Source organism: Pipistrellus kuhlii, unplaced genomic scaffold (genome assembly GCF_014108245.1).
Source record: "Pipistrellus kuhlii isolate mPipKuh1 unplaced genomic scaffold, mPipKuh1.p scaffold_m20_p_18, whole genome shotgun sequence".
Classification (NCBI taxonomy): Eukaryota; Metazoa; Chordata; class Mammalia; order Chiroptera; family Vespertilionidae; genus Pipistrellus; species Pipistrellus kuhlii.
In genome coordinates, this window is record NW_023425493.1 from 8,441,250 (window position 1) to 8,461,547 (window position 20,298).

General features: G+C 41.1%; 4 protein-coding genes across 10 annotated transcripts in view; 3 read left to right on the forward strand and 1 right to left on the reverse strand.

Moving 5' to 3' along the window:
• LOC118721676 (membrane cofactor protein-like) overlaps positions 1 to 20,298 on the forward strand; it is a 122,198-nt gene that overhangs the window by 82,669 nt on the left and 19,231 nt on the right. The gene's annotated exons all lie outside the window — the stretch shown is intronic.
• Positions 327 to 3,639, forward strand: LOC118721258 (lipoyltransferase 1, mitochondrial). 2 transcript variants are annotated; one of them, XM_036442056.2, is made up of 2 exons: positions 327 to 459; positions 2,305 to 3,639. In XM_036442056.2, exon 2 carries the CDS (start codon positions 2,463 to 2,465, stop codon positions 3,579 to 3,581), a length of 1,119 nt encoding a protein of 372 aa, XP_036297949.1. In that variant the 5' UTR covers positions 327 to 459; positions 2,305 to 2,462; the 3' UTR covers positions 3,582 to 3,639. The 2 variants fall into 2 exon arrangements, with proteins under 2 accessions (XP_036297949.1, XP_036297950.1); XM_036442057.2 differs by lacking the exon at positions 327 to 459 and adding an exon at positions 888 to 908.
• On the forward strand, positions 1,671 to 19,061 carry MRPL30 (mitochondrial ribosomal protein L30). Of its 3 annotated transcripts, XM_045583087.1 has the most exons (5): positions 1,671 to 1,674; positions 14,758 to 14,839; positions 16,364 to 16,444; positions 18,391 to 18,537; positions 18,766 to 19,061. In XM_045583087.1, the coding sequence occupies exons 2-5, from the start codon at positions 14,789 to 14,791 to the stop codon at positions 18,970 to 18,972; spliced, it is 486 nt and encodes a 161-aa protein (XP_045439043.1). In that variant the 5' UTR covers positions 1,671 to 1,674; positions 14,758 to 14,788; the 3' UTR covers positions 18,973 to 19,061. The 3 variants fall into 3 exon arrangements, with proteins under 3 accessions (XP_045439043.1, XP_036297961.1, XP_045439044.1); XM_036442068.2 differs by lacking the exon at positions 1,671 to 1,674 and having other exon boundaries at positions 14,669 to 14,839; XM_045583088.1 differs by lacking the exons at positions 1,671 to 1,674; positions 16,364 to 16,444 and having other exon boundaries at positions 14,774 to 14,839.
• On the reverse strand, positions 6,485 to 13,650 carry MITD1 (microtubule interacting and trafficking domain containing 1). 4 transcript variants are annotated; one of them, XM_036442062.2, is made up of 8 exons: positions 13,405 to 13,606; positions 12,153 to 12,254; positions 10,572 to 10,708; positions 9,808 to 9,853; positions 9,667 to 9,719; positions 8,679 to 8,794; positions 6,794 to 6,854; positions 6,485 to 6,698 (listed from the first exon to the last, which is right to left on the reverse strand). In XM_036442062.2, the coding sequence occupies exons 1-8, from the start codon at positions 13,553 to 13,555 to the stop codon at positions 6,603 to 6,605; spliced, it is 762 nt and encodes a 253-aa protein (XP_036297955.1). In that variant the 5' UTR covers positions 13,556 to 13,606; the 3' UTR covers positions 6,485 to 6,602. The 4 variants fall into 4 exon arrangements, 3 of the variants coding, with proteins under 3 accessions (XP_036297955.1, XP_036297956.1, XP_045439042.1); XR_006741923.1 differs by lacking the exon at positions 9,667 to 9,719 and adding an exon at positions 7,095 to 7,199 and having other exon boundaries at positions 6,615 to 6,698; positions 9,767 to 9,853; positions 13,405 to 13,607; XM_036442063.2 differs by lacking the exon at positions 9,667 to 9,719 and having other exon boundaries at positions 9,767 to 9,853; positions 13,405 to 13,647.

Here is a 20,298-nt window from a genome sequence, read left to right on the forward strand (position 1 = left end):
ACCCGATGCAATGCCTGATCGCTGTGAAAGCACTTACTTGCTGGCACCGGGCCTGGCATATGACCTCGATGCCTCGGGTTTCTGGCGGCCTCGCCCAGACTCGCCCACGAAGTGCCGGCTCCAGCCGGACACAGCCGCCCCTCCCACCTCCGCTCCGATGGTGACGCAGTGCGTGTCCACCTGAACTGTCGGCTCCATGGTTAGGTCATGCCCGCGTCCTGGCCTCTAACCTGGTTTGGCGCTGGCTCAGCCACTGCCAAGGTCCCTCAGAAGTCCTTCCGGGTCACTCAGACCCGCGCGGACCGCACAGGGGAGCGTGAAGCCCAGCTCTGCAGGGCACTTCCGGTGGCTTAGAGCTACTTCCGGGGCGGGGCGGAGTCCGCTGCGCGCGCAGCCTGCCAGTCGGGGAGACCGCACTTCTGGGTGCCCGGTTCGAATCAGCGTAACTGGGAGCAGCAGGTGGGATATCCCCGCCGAACGCTTGGTTCTGGGGCGCCGCTAGCCGGGCGGGCGGGAAGGTGGGAGCCCCCCAGGCCCGGATCCGCGCGCTGGTGCCGGAGGCGCTGCAGTGTGCGCTCAGCCCCTGGGAGTAGTCGGCTCCCGGTTGGAAAAGGTTTCTCCCCAATATCAGAGGGTAAAACCTAAAATGTGTTGGGTGCCATCCCACCGATCCAGAAAGGCGAAATAAAACGTGCACAGGGCCGTCCTGAGACTCTGGGTCAGGGACGCACTGTCAGAAATGGCAGGAGGACGCGCAGAGGTGTTCTAAAGGAGCTGGGGCTGCCTTGGTGGATGAGTGTGACTTACTGCTTGCTTTCTGTTTGGTTAACCGAAGAAGTGCAGTCTGGCTGCAGGGACTTCCCAAGGCAATGTAGCATAGATGTCAGTGCAACCAGAAGACTAGAAGTGTTACGTCTGTCCCTGGGGAGGGAGTCTCCAAAACATGCCTTACTAATAGATAACTCCTTGTCTTTTTGTGTCTGAAATATGCTACTCCCATCCACTTGGTAAACACCAGCAGATTTCAAGACAGTTCAAGTATCCCTTCCTCTATTAAACTGTCCTAATCTCTCTGGTGTAAACTGGCTCAACTTTTCTGTAGCATAATTTATCAAAATATATCAAGAGTGATGAAAATCTGAAACTCTAACTTGGAAATTGTTTCTAGGATATTGCTTAACTACAAAAGACTTTGGCCTACTTTTGGACTTTAATAATTCATTCTATCCCAATTATTTAACTAAAAGAAATATTATGACCATCCTAAGAAACAGAATTGGGACAGAATGGTTTCTTTATGACCATAACTAATCAAAATATTTCATTGATGTAATTAGTATTTTCAGCCCTTTGCCACTAATATTTAATCAGCACTGCTAAAAAAAAAAAATAGTGTTCAAACGTAATAAAACTAGAGGCTCGGTGCATGGATTCATGCACAGGTGGGATTCCTCAGCCTGGCTTGCAGGGATCAGACTGAAAATGGCTCTCTGACATCCCTCGAGGGGTCCCAGATTGTGAGGGGGTGGTTCTTGGGTGACGCACCCCAGAATCCGGCTACTTCCTTTCTGGGTGCATCACCCAAGAACCGCAGCTGCCAAGTCACTGCAGCTCCACAGCTGCTGCATTGAGTGTTTGTCCCCTTTGGTCATTAGGTGTCATAGCTACCAGCCAGTTGGCCAGTCTGCAGTTCCCTTAGGTTTTTATGTATACAGATTATTCAATATAACGTGCTAATCAGATTGCCTCTCCATTTGACTTCAGAGAGTCCATCATAATCTAATATTGATCTGAGTTATGTTGCCAGTAAATCAGTCAAATAAAATATTATAATAGCATAAAGCTTTCCACAGTGATGTTCATGAATACACTGCTGATAACAGAAAAACTAGAAACAAACTAAATTACAAAGATTGATTGAATAAACTATGATATATCTGACAATGGAATATTATACAACACTAAAGCTGATGTGAAAACAGATTTAACGTGGAATGCAATAGTATGGTTCTACTTCTGTGGGGAAAAGTGTGTGTGCTTACACATGCACAGAGAAAAATGAGTACACACCGAATTGTAAACCGTGATTATCTCTGGGTGGTACTATGGAGTCTTTTAGTTAGCTCTTTTTACTTATCTATAGTATTCTCATCTTTCCCAATTAACGTGTACTACCTGTATATTCAAAATAACTGGTTTGACTTTGAGATACATTATATATTTGAAAATGTATTGTTTGAAAGATCTGGGCTCCCATGCCATTTCAACAGAAATTATTTGAAGTTTGTCTTCATTTACTTCTAGGTCTCTGTTGTCAAATTGCTAAAGACAAATGGTAAAGCTAAAAGGCAAGAAAAGCAACTGTCCTGGATACAGAATTAGATACGTTTGGATTAAATAACCAAGAAAGAAAAACAGTGTTCAGCCTCTCAACCATTTGTTTGCTTCCCATTTTTAAAAGCATGCTGATCCCATTTTCAAAGAATTGCTTACAGTCATTTTGTAACTTCAAGGTCCCAGCAACTGGCTTTAAGAACACAGTAAAAAGAGGGCTCATCTTACAGTCAGTTTCCAATGATGTCTACCAAAACCTGGCTGTGGAAGACTGGATCCATGACCACGTGAACCTAGAAAGCAAGCCGGTTCTGTTCTTTTGGAGAAATTCTCCCTCTGTTGTAATCGGTAGGCATCAAAACCCTTGGCAGGAATGTAACCTGACTCTGATGAGAGAAAAAGGTGTCAAACTGGCTCGGAGAAAAAGTGGAGGAGGCACAGTTTACCACGACCTGGGCAATATCAACTTGACTTTTTTTACAACCAGAAAAATGTATAATCGGATGGAAAACCTGAAGTTAGTTGTGAGAGCTCTGAATGCTGTCCAACCCCAGCTGGATGTGCAGCCTACCAAAAGGTTTGACCTTTTACTTGATGGACAGTTTAAAATCTCTGGAACAGCTTCTAAGATTGGCCGGACTACTGCTTATCACCACTGCACTTTGTTATATCGTACTGATGCGACGCTCTTGTCCTCTTTGCTCAATAGCCCTTACCAAGGGATCAGGAGCCATGCAACGGCTAGCATACCTGCCTTAGTGAAAGGTCTGGTGGAAAAAGACCCCACTCTGACCTGTGAAATCCTGACAGACGCTATTGCGGCAGAGTACGCTGCTTGTCATCACATTGAGAATCACATCAACTTGATAAACCCAACAGATGAGACACAGTTTCCTGGAGTAAATAGCAAAGCCCAAGAACTGCAAACCTGGGAATGGATCTATGGCAAAACTCCGAAGTTCAGTATACAAACTTCCTTCAATGTGTTACATGAACAGTCCCTCTTGGAAATTAAAGTTCTCATAGATGTGAAGAATGGGAGAATTGAAACCTGTAACATTGAAGCACCTGATCATTGGTTGCCACGGGAAATATGTGACAAATTAAACTCAACTTTCATTGGCAGTAAGTTCTGCCCTATTGAAACTACTATGCTAACAAATATGTCACGTGGGACAAGTCCGGAAGACGATGAAGTACACAGTAAATGGAATATTGTCTGTGAAAAAATTAAGGGAATAATGTGACTGCAAGTAAAGTTAATATTGGCAGGTTCAGTGAGTAAATAAAAATTTTCGATGTGCATTGTAAGTCTCTTAAAATTAAAAGGGTCTAGTTTCTTTGACTAACTTCTCCCCATTTGTGTCTATCTCCTATCCACGTCCGTATTTTCTACTGACCTCCGGGATCCTCTGTCTCTTTCCTCGCTGATTTTAATACCTGGCATGCATTTGTATTTTAGCTCCTGCCTCTTTCACCACCTTGGGAATGTTTACCATATCAGACACTATGATTTTCATTCTTTTTTTTTTTTTTTAAATATATTTTATTGATTTTTTCAGAGAGGAAGGGAGAGAGATAGAGAGCTAGAAACGTCGATGAGAGAGAAACATCAACCAGCTGCCTCCTGCACACCCCCTACCGGGGATGTGCCCGCAACCAACGTACATGCCCTTGACCGGAATCGAACCTGGGACCTTTCAGTCCGCAGACTGACGCTCTACCACTGAGCCAAACCGGTTTTGGCTGATTTTCATTCTTTATAAGATATTTCTTACTTCTGGGCAATACAGCCCAGGCTTCTTGCCACCTATGATACCTTAAACTCTAAAATTGTCCCTTTTAGTTATATCTTCTTATCCTTCCATCCTGTCCCATTAAATCAAGGTGGTTTTAAATCTCAACAATTGATTTTTTTTCCTTTTACTCCTATGTCGAAATGGCAGACAGTATGGGAAAAAATTTACATTATCATTCAGATTAACTCAATTCATATTTAGTTTTCTATTTGTGTTTCTTTTTTCTGTGTCATATTCAACTTATCTTTTGATTCCTTATCATTTTTCAGAGGCATTATTCCTAAATGTTTTCACTTTTTGGCTCAGAATTCCACTATTCTTTTTTAAAAAATATATATTTTATTGATTTTTTTAGATAGGAAGGGAGAAGGATAGAGAGCTAGAAACATCAACGAGAGAGAAACATCGATCGGCTGCCTCCTACACACCCCCCAACTCTGGATGTGCCCACAACCAAGGCATATGCCCTTGACTGGAATCAAACCCGGGACCCCTCAGGCCCCAGGCCAACACTCTATCCACTGAGCCAAACCAGTCAGGGCTCCACTATTAATCTTGTTACAAACCTTGACTCATGATGTGATAGCAGAGGTCTTCAGAAATGAGTGCCTTTAGTCCCCCATGTTGTCTATTTTAACATTTCTCATTTCATCCAATCTCAGAGAAATACTTCCTTTTCCTTAAAACTAACCCCTCTAATTGTACCATAGTTTTTGTCCTCTCCAGCCTATTTGAGCCTTGTCTTATCATAATATTTATCTTCTCTCTTTTTTTGTTCTTTGTATTTTCTCTCAACTTTCACTGGATCCTTACCCATAGTGAATGAACGAAACTCTCCTGCTCTATTCATTGCCAAACTTCTAGAAAGAGTAACATCACCCCCCTGGCCAGGTAGCAGTTGGTTAGAGGGCTGTCCCTATAGGCCAAGTTTGTCGGTTTGATCCCCGGCCAGGGAACATATAAGAATCGACCAATGAATGCATAAATAAGTGAGAACTGGGCCTGCATGAAGAACCAAGCCCTGTATAAGCCAGACCCCAACAGTTCAGCCAGCCACATTCCTCACTGGTGTGTGCTTCCTTGATGCATCATGCTCCCTCCCTCTCTCTTTCCCTCCACCTTGTTTTCAAAAAACCTCGTCTTTGGAATGTTTCACCTCCTCTCATAATTTCTATCTTGGGAGAAGAGGGGATGGCAAGAACCCATTTACCAGTGACACATAATAAAGTTGGGCAAAACTAATTTGAGTATTTTCAGGTTCATTATCAGCACAACAGCAAAGAAAAACATCAGGAACTTTTCTGGAATCCCTTCTTGTTCTTTTATGCCAACTCAATCCTGTACCTGCTGGCTCACAAAGGTAAAACAAACCTGGTGTCTAAAGAGGTCTGGGACTACTATGCTCAACCTTAGAACCATGGCTCCTTCCCCTGGCTTTGGTCATCCACACTATTTAATTTTGAATTTAATCTTCAGTTTTCTCCTGATGTGATGTTCATATGAGCACTCTTTAGCACCAATGCTACTATTTCTCTTTGTAGACTCTGGGTTAACTTAGTCTTTACTAGTAAGTTTCTTGATTGCCCATTTACCTGTATCTTCTCTCCCAGTCTAACTCCATATAATCTAATTTTTTTTTTAAGAGGATGCTATTTAAAAAATATATATTTTTATTGATTTCAGAGAGGAAAGGGAAAAAAAAAAAAAAAACATGAATGATGAGAATCATTGAACAGCTGCCTCCTGCATGCCCCCCACTGGGGATAGAGCCTGCAAGCTGGGCATCTGCCCTTGACCAGAATCAAAGCCAGGACCCTCTGTCCACAGGCCGATCTTCTATCCACTGAGCCAAACCAGCCAGGGCCAAACAACATAGTTTTTGTTTCTAACCAGTCAATTGGCATCTTGATGGGTGAGCTTACCCAGAACAATTGATTCTAAACCTTTATAAATGTGCCAGCCAGAGTTGAATGAGCTGCAAAATGTATCTGAATAACTAAATAGGTTGAGTTGCCTTTATCGAGTTAGGTAATGGTAGATAAGTACATTCTGCCAAAGACATTTGATTTTTAACAAAATTAACATTGCGCTTTTTTCCTGGATATTAAACCCACAAGCCCATCTGTCTCTTAAGAGTCCTCTTATCCATATTTTTCCTCCTTTACTCTAAATTCCCAGGGGCAATATAACATCTAACTCATCTTTACAACAGGTACTCATTATTTGTTGATTCACTCTCTAACACCCAAGTAATAGAAAAGCTGGTAAAATGTTTAAATTAACTGTAAATCTAAGTAATGTATTTACGAAGATATTTAAGATTGGTCACAACTGAACAACGAACCCATAAATTAGTAGGAATGTACAAGTTTATTATTCACATTTTATAGGAGTAATCTGTCCCAAGTATAAAAACATCTAATATTCACTTGAAATAGAAATATACAATGTAAATTAAGCTAGTGTCCATCATATTTTTTGTGTGTGCCTGTTATGAAAAATGTCCACTGTTGTTTCATGACACGGTCTTAAATCCAAATCACAATATCCAAGGGAAAAACGACCCTAAGAAGAGAAGAGAATAATTTTTTAACAAAGAGCCAAAGCCATGCTAAAATTATACAGAAAGAGTGCTACCCACTCATAAGGCTATATCCTACCTGTGGTCTCTTAAAATAATCCAGTCCCCTTCCAATCTTAATCATCCATCCATTGTTGAACCTATTGAAATAAGCATGTAGTATTATATTCCAGACAGTTATGCCAGACCATTAGCAAAGCCGTAGGGTATGAAGTGTCAGCAAATCGCCCCCTAAAAGAAAACCACTTCCTCCAGTAGCATGAGTTGAGCCAAACCTGGGGTAACTCATGGGCTGTGTCTACGATGAAACAGAACATTCAGAGAAACCATGGGTTGATGTGATTAAGTGATAAGAATTTAACAATTACATTAAAACTTACTCTTGAGCCCTGGCCGGGTGGCTCAGTTGGAGCATCATCCCATACACCAAAAGGTTATGGGTTCCACTTCTGGTCAGGGCCCGTACCTAGGTTTCAGTGAGATCCCTGGTCGGGCATGTGAAAGATGCAAATGATTGATATTTCTCTCTCATGTCAATGTTTCTTTTTCTCTCCCCCTTCCTCTCTAAAATCAATAAACATATCCTTGGGTGAAGATAAAAAACTTACTACTGAATTTCAGCTTGCTGCTGATAAAACTTTCCTGATCTGCCAACACATGGTTTCAAAGTATACTCAGGCAGACTGTGATGGTGGTTCAGGGGTTTTCCTACCTGGTGATGGGGGACATAAGCAGGAAGAGCTGTGGATCCTGACCTCTGTCTGCTTCAACCATAGCAGCTGCATTGTCATAGGTTTTGCATTTAGGCTTAAGTTTTTTCTAAGATTGGAGGTGCCATTGCTATTTATCCTATCTAATATAAAAGGGAATATAATTGACCAGCAAGCCCTCAAAAAGATGGCGGCACTCACAGCCAATAAGGAGAAAATATGCTAATTGAGTGCCATGCCCTCAAAGATGGCGGCGCCTACAGCCAAAAGATGGCGGTCCCAGTCTCCTCAGCCCTGCAGGAGCAGCAGGTGTGTGGCACGGACAGGCCCACCCCCGGCAGGTCCAGCTGCTCCACGCACCTGCCTAAGTCCCCCAGTCCCCTCATTCCCCTAGCTGCCCAGGGCCAGCCTGAGGTACAGGCAAACCTTGAATGGCAGCTGTGCAGCTGCCCAGGGCTGACCCAAGTGGCAGCAGCAGAGGTATGATGGGGGTGTCGCCTCCTGCCACTGAGGGCAGGGACTGGGAGAGGGGGCAGCCAGACTGAGGAACCCCCCCACCTCCAGTGCATGAATTTTCATGCAACAGGCCTCTAGTATATATAAAAGCCCAGTGATCAGAATGGCAGAACAACCAGAATAACTGGTGGCTGTGACATGCACTGTGACTTAAGAGTCTTCTTATCCATATAACCAGCCTGATCCAGGCCCTAGTCAGGCCCTAGTCAGGCCCCTCTCCCCAGCCTGGTCCCCGATCAGCCCCCAACACGCCAATGAATTCATGCACTGGCCATCTAGTCAACATATGAAAGGCACTGTGCTAAACAAAGGGAACATACCACTAAAAAAAAAAAAACTGCATATACCGTTTCTTTATGGACACAGTATACTGTTGTGCCTACTAGAATATTTTATAAAGCTTAAGAAGACACATTAAGTAATTATCAGTATCACAAAAGGAAATAAATTCTCTCAATACCATAATACAATATATAAAACTGAATAGACAAAAAAGTATTTCTCTTCTTACATGACATAGAACATGTACATTTTATTCCATCAGGAAATATGAAACACATACAGGACAAAATAAGCCAGATTTTTTTTCTTTAAAAGTGAAAAGATACTAGAACTGAGCTTTATTTTAAAAATTCAATATTTAAATGGAATATTTATATGCAGTTATATAAAACTTAACAGAAGTAAAAATAAGTATTTTTCAACTGCATAGAAGTTAAAATATTACTATATACTAACCTAATTTCTCGGTCATGTATGGAAGAAGAATATTCTAATTCCAACAGCACTCCATGATTCCTCAGTGATGCTTTTATTTCTTCCAGGCCACTAATTTGTTGCCCTCTCCCACCGCCCTTTTAATAGGAAAAAATAGCATTTTACAATTCAGTTATTAATATTTTATATTATCCCTTAGCTATGCAAAGTGTATCACAGGTGATTAAAATGGAAAGATTAAAAAATAAAACAAAATGGAAAAATTCTACACTAGAGTCAATGTCTATTAATCTCAAAGAAGCCAGCAAGGAATAAGAAATAGTTTATGAGCAATTGTTTTTATCAAAAGAATTTTTTTTTTTCTTCTGCTGAAACTGGTTTGGCTCAGTGGTAGAGCGTCGGTCTGCAGACTGAAAGGTCCCAGGTTCGATTTCGGTCAAGGGCATGTACCTTGGTTTCGGGCACATCCCCAGTAGGGGGTGTGCAAGAGGCAGCTGGTCCATGTTTCTCTCTCATCGACATTTCTAGCTCTCTATCTCTCTCCCTTTCTCTCTGTAAAAAATCAATAAAATATACTTAAAAAAAAAAAAAGAATTTTTTTTTTCTAATGTGGATATAACTCTGTCCTGTCTCCTAAAATATACTTATAGTAATGCTGTTTAATTACTCAGATGGGACTGGCTGTTTGCAAATTAATCCTAGAAAACTGAATTATTTAGAAGCATTCCTATGTAAGTCAAAATGAAAAGATGCCCACTACCATGCTATTATTCCCCAGAATGCCAATGTAATCAATCAAGAAAAAGATAAATGTGACAACTGGTAGGGAAAAAAACACACAAAATTGTCAACAGTTTAGACAGTGTGATTGTCTCTTAGAACTTTCAAACTATTTGAATCAAGTTTGGCAAACTGGCCAACAGCAAGGTACAAGACACTAAAATCAACAGCATTTTCTCAAGGTGTGTTATGCCCATTGTTAGAAAATAAGTTCACCCCAAGGAAATACCTCTAGTTGAATCATTATGTCCAGGTTTTTCTTGCTTGAAATGAATCTTGTAACGGAATAACATGAAGTTAAGAAACAGTAAATGCCTTCAGATACCTACTTCATCCAGGGAGGTCAAAAGATGAATCGTTTGTACTTTACATGGCTTCTTGATAAGCATCTCACAAAACCGAAGAAAGTTATACAGCTGAAAGACATTAGGATAGGTTAATACTAACTTGCACATCCTATCTAATAAAACAGAAACATGCAAATTGACTGTAAACCTGCTACACCCACAAGCCAATCAGGAATGGGTATGCAAATTAACCCAACCAAGAATGCAGTGGCCATGGAGCTGGAGCCAGTGGGAAGTTTGGGTTGTCCCCGGAGACGGAGGAAGACAAACTTCCCCACTGCCCTGGTCTCCGCTCAAGGCTACAAAGTTTCAAATATAGAAGATAAATAAATCCCAGATACCTGCTTCCAGCCTATGCTTGGGTCACTGGGGGGCATGGCCGGCCTGCAAACCAAAGATCCTGCCCCCATGTGGACAAAAAATGGCCACCACAAGATGGCTAGCAGGAGCAGGCAGTTTGGAGGGACCCAGGCCTGCAGGGAAGGGCAGTTGGAGGCAATTGGGCTAGCAGGGGAGCAGTTAGGCATCAGTTAAGATGGCAGTGAAGTGGTTAGGAGGTGATCAGGCTGGCAGGCAGAAGTGGTTAGGGACAATCAGGAAGGCAGGCAGGCGAGCAGTTGGGAGCCAACAGTCCTGGATTGTAAGAGGGATGTCTGACTTCTCTCAAGTGGTCCCGGATGGGAGAGGGTACATGCTGGGCTAAGGAACACACCACCCATGAATGAATTTCGTCCACCCAGCCTCTAGTTTTAAATAACATTTCATCACATGTTTGTGTTATACTTACCTGATGATTAGTTCTTATATAAGGATCTTCTATCCAAACTTCTCTCACTGTCTCATTAAGGTATTCTTGAAAAACCGATTCATAACTGAATCCTGTTGCATTCTCCTCTATTTTAATTTGCTTGTGATACTTTCCATCTACAAAACATAAGCTTTACTAAAAAAAAAAAAAAAACTAGCAACAATTTACTTTTATACTTATTACATTTATATATAGTGATTCATCAGGAGCAGATACAAATTAATTTTTTTAACTCCTCCACTCAGTAAACATTTTTTAATCCCTGGTGTATAACAGGCATGTGGCAGGATGCTACACATACAGAGGTAAATAAGGCAAAGCATTCCACAAGTGACTTCTGCCTTTACAGAGGCCAGGCAAGTGGGAAGGTCCAGAGATTTCTTGGAACAGGTTTTTGAGCTGATTCCTAGGAACCGGCATTTTATTCAAAAAGAGAACTATATGCATAAAGATATCTGATATTCTTGTCACTATAAGTAGAACTGCAGTAGCTATCTGGTCCTTCTCTTTAGATTTAGGTCTTTTAAAAAAATGTATATATATATATATTTTTTTTTATATTGCTTTTTTTTTTTCATCGAGGAAGAGGGATAGAGAGAAATATCAATGAGAGAGAAACATCAATCAGCTGCACCTGCACATTCCTTACTAGGGATGTGCCCGTAACCAAGGTACATGCCCTTGACCGGAATTGAACCTGGTACCCTTCAGTCCACAGGCTGATGCTCTAACCACTGAGCAAAACCGGTCAGGGCTAGATTTAAGTCTTTTATGTCCTGCAACTTAATAGCTAAAGTGAGTTTAAATACATAAATGCCATATAATGTGAAGTTCAGAAGTCTTTATTAGAACTTGTATGGGAGTGTTTTAAACAGAAACTGGTAGTACTTCTCAATAACCCAAGCCAAAGACTAGGGTGCCAGAGGATCAGTAGGACTCACTAAAATTGAATAATTATTGAATAACTTATCAAAGATCTTTAAGATTTATATGTTTGGAAACTAGAATGCTCATGAGGAGAGAACTAACAATAAATAGGGAACAATACTATGCATCTCTAATTGAAATGTTCTGATTCACAACAAAACCCCAAAGACATCCCAGGAATTTCCTTAGATAGTTTAGTATTTTAGTCATATTATAAAGAGAAATACGAATTAAATACAGGATTCATATTTAGTATTCCTCTGTAGTGTTAACTTAAACTGCGTCCACACATAAGCTTAATGGGGATCTGTGAATTCCTTAAAACAGCAGGCAAAGGTCTGCAGTCTTTATAGCTCTCATCAGATTCTCAAGAGGGTGTCTGACTACTACCCCACCCTCCGCTCGGCCCCCAAAAAGGTTAAGAATAGCTTCTGTACAGGGGAGCAGAAATGCAGAGTAAACGGGTTCACTCCACCAAGCTCCGAAGGCAGGGCCAGAAACACAGGGTGAAATGGGTTTAGGGGGGAGTGGTCAATCGGGGGAAAAGAAGACATATGTATTACTTAAATCAATTAAAAAAAAATGGGCTTTGGCAATAGTGTATGAACACATTCTCTAACACAGCCACTTTACCTTCTTTCTCTTGGTCCAAGTATTTCTTTATGTTTTCTGCTCTATCCATGTAGTCAGAAATTTTTTTTCTGAGATTGCATTTCTTTGTATCATCTTTGGTGCCTACAAATTAGACAGATAGAGTCCCAAGTTTCAAAACAGCTTTTCTATGTAGGATAGGCATTATTTTCCAGCTTCCCAAGTCCCCCGCACATTTCCTGTCCCATAGCAAGGTTTGCCTCGGTCCTGCGGAGATCAGGCTGAAATTGGCAGTCCGACATCCCCCAATGTGTCCTGGATTGCAAGAGGGCACAGGCCAGGCCAAGGGACCCCGCCAGTGCACAAATCCGTGCACTGGGCCTCTAATAACATAAACAGGCTAAAAGGCAAGGGGATATTGGGGGGCGGGGGCCAGACTGGGAGCTCCAGGGTGAGGGAAGCAAGGGGTGATCTTAATCAATTCAAAACAATGACTGGGTCTCTACTATGTACCAGAGATTGTGCTGGTGTTAGGGTTATTTGGTTACTTCACAACACTGTACCCAAACTTTGTAACAGTCTTACTGTCTACAGCCACAATCTAGCATTCCTTACACCAAATATCAGTAAATTTAATTCTTACAGGGAAAAAAAAAAGTTTTCTTCTACCACCTTGTGCTTTTATTTTTGTTTACTTTTAATGAAACTCTTATACAGAAAAGCAAGAGTACCCGTGCGAGGAACATCCTTATTCCCCAGCACCTAGATTTAAACATTGTCAGCGTTTTTGCCACATTTGTTTCAGTATTTCTTCCCGAAATACTTTGGTCTGCCTCTCCAAAAATTAAAAAAGGTTTTTTTTTGTTTGTTTGTTTTTTAAGTTTTCTAAAAAAACCTTACTGCCTAGCAACGATAACAATTTTAATGTTGCCAAATCCGTAGTCTAACCTCCCAAGATGATCTAAAAAGGTCTTCTACAGCTCGTTCAAACACAAGTCCTATAAGGCATATGAATTCTATTTTGTTATGTCTCTTAACCTTCTATAGTAGTTACCCTCCCCACCCCCTTTTTCTTGCTGACATCCATCTATTGTATTAAATATGTAAAAGAAACCAGACCTTTTGACCAGTAAAAGGTGCCACCTTCTGTATCTGGCTGCTTCCTCGGGGTGCCCAAGACATCATGAACTTGTACCCCTCTGTCCAACACAGCGGGAGGCTGCTCCTTTCTTGGTCTCTCCCTTCCCTGCTCCCCACCTCAGCCCCACCCCTGTCCCCAGGGCTCCCTGCTCACCTTTGAGAACCTGCAGCAGCAGGTCGATCCCCTCCTGGTAACACACCAGAGCCTGCTGGTACCTGGACTCGGCGTCCAGCTCCACCGCCCGTTTCAGCACCGCGGCTGCGGCGACGCCCCCGGGGTCCGGCCCCAACCCGGGTTTGGCCATGACCCTGGGAACTCCCCTCCGCCTCTAACCCAGACCCAGCGCGCCGGGTCCGCGGCGCTTCCGGGAAGCGATCACGTGACACCGACACGTGACCGCTCCCGCTCCCGCTCCCGCTCCCGGGGCCCTGGAGTGGCAGGGAGTCGGCCGGAACCTGGGAAGGGCAGCGTTCTGCCCGGGCTGTGACGGCCGAGTTTAAAGGTGGCACTCGCTGGTGTCTCCGGTCCAGCTTCCTGCCGGCGGGCCGGTTCAGGCTGCGCACCCTTCAGCACCCAGAGGTGAGTGAGTGGGGCGTGCGTGGCCCCGAGTATTGCGGGTTTCCCTGGAGTGCCTGTCTGGATGCGGGTTGAGTTCCCCCATTTGTGTTTGCGGGTCGCACTGGCCGGACCTTGTCCCTCGGGCTTCCGGAAAGCCAGCAAAAATGGGTGATTTCAGCTAGAGACTGTGAATGCTGTATTGTATTGATTGAGGTCCAAAGTCATGCATCTTATCTTTCTGCTTTCACTATATATATATCAGTATAGTGAGCTATAATTGTTATGTGTCTAAATAAACATGACTATTTTATTTCAGTCATAGAAGCAATGTGTATTTTTTAAAAAATAGTTTATAAAAGCACAACTAGACAGAAAAGAGAGTTCCGCTTTGCCTTTTAACATAAAGATGTTATGATTTAGTGAAAATGCATCGGACTGGGTACTAATGGAACTGAGTTCTAGATCGTATACTTCCTGGATAGCTGAGCACCCTTGGGTGAACTCTCTGGAATTCATTTTCCTCCTATTTAACATAAGAGGGTTGTCAATTCTAAAGATAGGATTTGAGATTTCTTCTGTCCCTTCAGCTCTTTAACTTTTTGTGATTCTGTGACAAAGCGTTCTTTATGTGCCCTTATTGTTGGACAAGATTTTTTAAATGATGGGCGTTATAGCCCCCATTGCTTTAATTTTGTTGAATCCTCTGAGGCTCTAATTCATTTGGTGAAAATGGGATGTGGGTCATGTCTAATTACTACCTATGGTTTTGCTGAACTCCAAATAAAACATTTACTATAACTTAATCCTTGCCTTTATTATACTAAAATAACCAAGGTTTTATTCTTAAACTTTAGTCAAGTTCACAATTAACTTGTTTCATTTTTGTAGGCAGAGGGGGGATGTTATCAAGACATATTTGACCCCAAGATCTGTTTTCTGCCTGTACAGCCTCCTCTGCAGACAGCCATTCACCACACTCATGGCTGGGATTTTGCGCTCAGTAGTTCAGAGGCCTCCGGGCAGACTACCCGTAAGTTTTCATTTTCAAGAGTTATCTTTCTGTAAAATGTGTATGTTTCTTTTCTATTGTAATTAACAAAATATATGAGCAAGTTAAACTTAACTATTTTTATATATTCATATTTTAAGGTTGAGGGTTAGTATGGTTTTTATATGATTTATCTGCTGTTAAGTCCTTAAAACATTTAGAATCTACAAAAGGTCTATAATTTTAGGGTTGTTTTTCTTTTTTTTCCCTTCAATTATGAAGAGAGTACATTTTCAATCTTAGGAAATTAGAAAAAAAAAAAATAGAAAAGCAGAAAGAAGAAAAAACAGTATTCCGGAGACCATTCATGTTTGTATTGTCATGTATTTCCTTCCAGTCTTTCTTTTAGAAACTGCGGTGGTGCAGCTTAACCTGTTCATGGGGGCCAGAGTCTAAATCAGGGTTGGGGAACACCCTGCCAAGGGCCGAGGAAGGCCTGTGAAATCGTTTGGTCTGGCCCCAGCCAGTCTGGCTCAGAGGATAGCATACCTTCTCTCATTGTTTGTGCCATCACTGCAGTACAGGGAGGGCATGATTATAACACATCCAGAGAGCAGTTTCCTGGATTGAAGGATGGGCACTGAGCCTTTTCTCTTTTGCAGGCTGAGAGAAACAGGACTTGGGGGGAGGCGGGGGGGTGTTATAGGAAGGGAACAAGGGTTAGGAACTAGGGGTGATGGAATTGTTGGGACTAGAAAGAAAAGTAGAAACACATTTTGACTTTTACATTGTATTGTTGAAGGTGAATAATTGCACATTGTCTAGAGCAGGGGTTGGCAAACTGCAGCCTGCAGGCCAAATCCACCTATTTTTGTAAATAAAGTTTTATTGGAACACAGCCTCCTCCATTTGTATATTGTTTAGGCTATTTTTGCCCTACAGTGGCAGAATTGAGTCTTGACAATGGAAACCATATAGCTCCAACCTGGAAAAATTCACTATCTGGTCCTTTACAGAAAAATATTGCCAGCCCTAGTCTAGAAGTCTATATATAATTAATGTGGTTTTTTAAAATTTATTTTGTAATATGTTAGTAAGATTCATGTAGGGGGCTGAAATTAATGCTTAAAATTACAGGTTAGGCCCTAGCTGACCTAGTTTTGACTCAGTGGATAGAACATTGGCCTGTGGACTGAAGTGTCTCGGGTTCAATTACAGTCAAGGGCACATACCTTGGTTGCAGGCTCCTACCTGGCTTTGGCCCTGGTTGGGGCGTGTGCAGGAGGCAATCAATCGATTTGTTTCTTTCACACCAATATTTCTCTCTGTCTTGCCCTGTCTCTTCCACTCTCTCTAAAAATCAATAGAAAAATATCCTCGGGTGAGGATTAAAATAAATAAATAAATAAATAAATAAATAAATAAATAAGTAAGTAAAATAAAAACATTAAAAAAAGTAAATAAATAAAATTAAAGGTTAGGTAAAAACAGACTTTTATCACCCAAAAAATTGATACGGGTTTCTGCACTATCAGAGTTCTAAAAAGCTAATGTTTTATATTTTAGACCGTGACAAAAGGTGTGGAGTCTCTCGTTTGTACGGATTGGATTCGTCATAAATTTACCAAGTCAAGAATTCCAGATAGTGTAAGAACAAGAATTTATTTTTGTTTTAATGTTTTTTAAACATTATTTTTCTTTTAAAAGTTTCCTGTTTTTTTGTAATGTTGAAAACTTTTATATTAAATCATTTGTGGATGTACATAGTAGTGCAGAGTTTAGAACAGAGAAGGATTTATATAAATGATTATTAAAAATAAACATGTGCCTCTTGCCTTCCAAGTAATGGGTTTTCATGATCTCAGAATCTGTTTATTACTGTGTGTGTTTTTCCCCTTAATATTTGTTATTTGCATATCACCATTGTCCAGAGAAAACAGTCTCCTTGCTCCTGCTTCCAAGCTCTGTCTTTGTGGCTCTTCTCATTCCTTTCTCTGTTGACTGTTGCCACTTTGGATCTTCCAGTTTTCTCTGCTAAGTTTATGTATACATGCCGGAGACCCGATGCACAAAATTCATGCAAGAGTCGGCCTTCCTTCCCCCAGCTGCTGACATCAGCTTCCCTCCGTCCACTGGCAGGTACCCGGGACCTGTGCTTCCCTCACAGCCTGGCTTCATCCGGAAGGACCCCCAGAAGGACATCCTGTCTAATTAGCATATTGTGCTTTTATTACAGATATTTTTTTAAAAACAAACAAACAAAAAAACAACAACAACCTGACTAAGCCTGTGAATAGACTTATTTCCTAGAGAAGTTTTAAGTTTATAGAGAAATTGAACAGAAAGTACAGAGTTTCACATAATCCGTCTCCCAACTTTCTTACGTTGGTAGACATTTATTAGATTGACAAATCAATATTGGCTCATTATTATTAACAAATTTCAAACCTACTGCAGGGTTCAGTCTTTGTATTGTACACTCTGTGGGTTTTGACAAATACATAATGTCCTGTACCCACCATTAAAGTGTCATGCTGAATAGTTTCAGTGCCCTAAGAATTGTGTGTGCTTCACCTATTTATCCCACCCTCTCATCCCACAACTCCTGGTAACCATTGATTATTTTACTGCCTATAGTGTTGCCATTTCCAGAATGTCATGTAATTGGCATGATACAATATGTAACCCTTCCAGACTGGCTTCATTCACTTAGTAATAAGAGATTAAGGTGCCTGCCCTGGCTGGTGTTTCTCAATGGTTAGAGCATTGGCCTATGCGCCAGAGGGTCACAGGTTTAATTCCTGATCAAGGCCATGTACCTTGGCTGCAGTTCGATCCCTGCTCCCAGAGTGGTCAGGGTGTGTCTGGGTCTCTCTCACATCAATGTTTCTGTCTCTCTTGCCTTCTACTCTTACTAGAAATCAATGCAAAAACATTTCGAGGAAAGGATCTAAATGTTAAGTTGAAAATTGATTTTAATCCTTGGGTGAGGATTAAAAAAGAAGTTAAGGTGCCTTGATGTCTTGACATGACTTGTTAGTTCATTTCTTTTCCTTTTTTGTTTTTGTTTTTTTAGTTAACTATATATTTAAACCAAGGAATGATACATTACAAATTAACTAGAAAATTCCTGGTTAGAACTCAGGAAACATGCATTTGCAAATACCAAGTTGTTTTCCAATAAAGTATCTGGGGACTCAGAAATCAAAAAAAAGGAAGTATTGAAAGCTCATTTTTATAACCTGAGTTTTGTGTCTGTGCAGCTCACCTTAGTTTATGGGTAGATAATATGCCATTGTCTGATGCTTAGCTACAGGTACAAGCTGCACCACCACACAAGGAACTGTATTAAAGGGACTCAGCATTAGAAGGGTTGGGAACCACTGTCTTAGAGGATGAAATCTTAGATTCTATGAGTAATCAGACTTGTAGAAATGATCAATTTGAGGTTGAGAATTACAGAAAGATTAGAGATGAGACCATTATGTTATAATTTGTTTTTTGTTGTTGTTAGTTTGTTTTGGGGCGGGGGAAGGGGGGATATATAAATTATATAAGTTAAAAGTTTACCATTTATGATTCTTTCTTTCTAGGTGTTTCAGCCTACACCAGAAGATCATGAAAAATACGGTGGGGATCCACAGCACCCTCATAAACTACATATAGTTACCAGAATAAAAAGTATAAAAGGCCGTCCATATTGGGAAAAAGATGTAATAAAGATGCTTGGAATAGAAAAGGTATGCAAGTATTTCAGTCATCTTCAACATGGTTTAAATTTGCTTTAAATTTGGCACTTTTTACACTTTAAAGAATATATTTAATACTTTTTGTTTAAGTGTGTTATTTAGTGGAATGTATTTGAAAGTTTGAGTTAGACAGAATGAGCACTCATTCATTTTACTGAAGCATGGGACCGTCTGGGTTTTGGGAATTGATCTCTAATACTATTTTCCCTTTCTTTGTAGGCACACACTCCCCAAGTTCACAAGAACATCCCTTCGGTGAACGCAAAACTGAAAGTGGTTAAACATTTGATAAGAATCAAGCCCCTGAAGTTGCCACAAGGACTCCCCTCCGAGGAGGACATGGCTCACACCTGCCTCAAGAGCAACGGCGAGTTAGTGGTCCGGTGGCAGCTGAAACCCGTGGACCAGAAAGCCATTAAGTCCTAAGGCCAGAGCTGTTCCAGATTAAAAAGTGTAAATCAATTTTATTTAAAGATGTTAGAAAGTGTTCTTATTAAAATATATGTTAAATGCTAGTCCTTTTTACTGACTAAAGTTGGTGTGATTTTTTTTTTTTCTGACTATAGGCTTGGAGATGTTAGTGCTATTGTTTGGTTTAGTTTTACCCCCTTTGTCCCTAATAGTTTCACTGCAAATAGGTAAGAATGGCATTGTTTGAACATTTAGGTTCAGATGTCTCCTTAACAATCATCATTAATTTAAAAAAAAAAAAATCGTTTCCTTGTTTAACTGAATTCAGCGACTTCTGTGAATGGCCTTGTGAGTGAGCGTTGTGTTGTGTGCTGGTGAAGGTCTTCCATTATATTAAGAATGCCTTGATGAGGGAAAGCAAGGGCAGGTGGGAAGAGATTAACTGAAGAATGTATATGCATATATGCATCTCCCCTGGACATGGTGGTGTGGCAAAAGCGTGGGGCAGGGGGTGGGTTCGGGTTGGAAGGGGTCAATGGGGAGAAAAAGGGGACATCTGCAATACTTTCAACAATAAAGATTTAAAATTTTTTAAAAAAGAATAGCTTGATGGACACTAGGTGTAAAAATTTCACTGATTGACGGTCCCAGTAAAACCCCAGTCCTTGAATCTAATCTAGTACCTATAATGAGGTTATCAAACTCAAACTGTATTTTTTCCCTACCTTCTAATTTTTCTCACAAGAACTTATTTCCAAATCTCAAAGTAAATGAGAAAGTTTTTGAGTACATGAAACACAGAATTTATTTTGTATTATTGATTCATTATTGTATTGTTCTCCATATGAAAAACTGTAAATCTGTTTTTGCCAACCCCTGTAGATACCAACATTGATCCACAGAACATTTCTGTTACTACATCACTCTTTCACCACTATCCTATATAATAAAAGGCTAATATGCAAATTGTCCCCTCAACTGGGAGTTCAACCAGGAGTTCAATCACCGGACTGGGCCATCTATTCAAATGCCCGTGGCCCTTTCCCCAGCTAGCCCTACCCCTGGTTGGTCCCCCCACCCCAATTGGGGGCAGGGCTAGCTGGCCAACTGCCTGAAGCCCCTCCTCCTGGCTGGTTCAGCCTGATTGGCTCTAATTGGGGCGGGATGGCCAGACCCCACGCGTGCACATAACAGTAACAATAATTCTCCCTCAATGAGCTTCCCATTCACTATCTAATTATACCTTTTTCAATTAAGTGTCATTGTGGAGCGTCTGGATTTTAAAATCTAATAAACTAAGTGGTTATTTTATATTTCACCTTCACACTTACTGTCTTATAT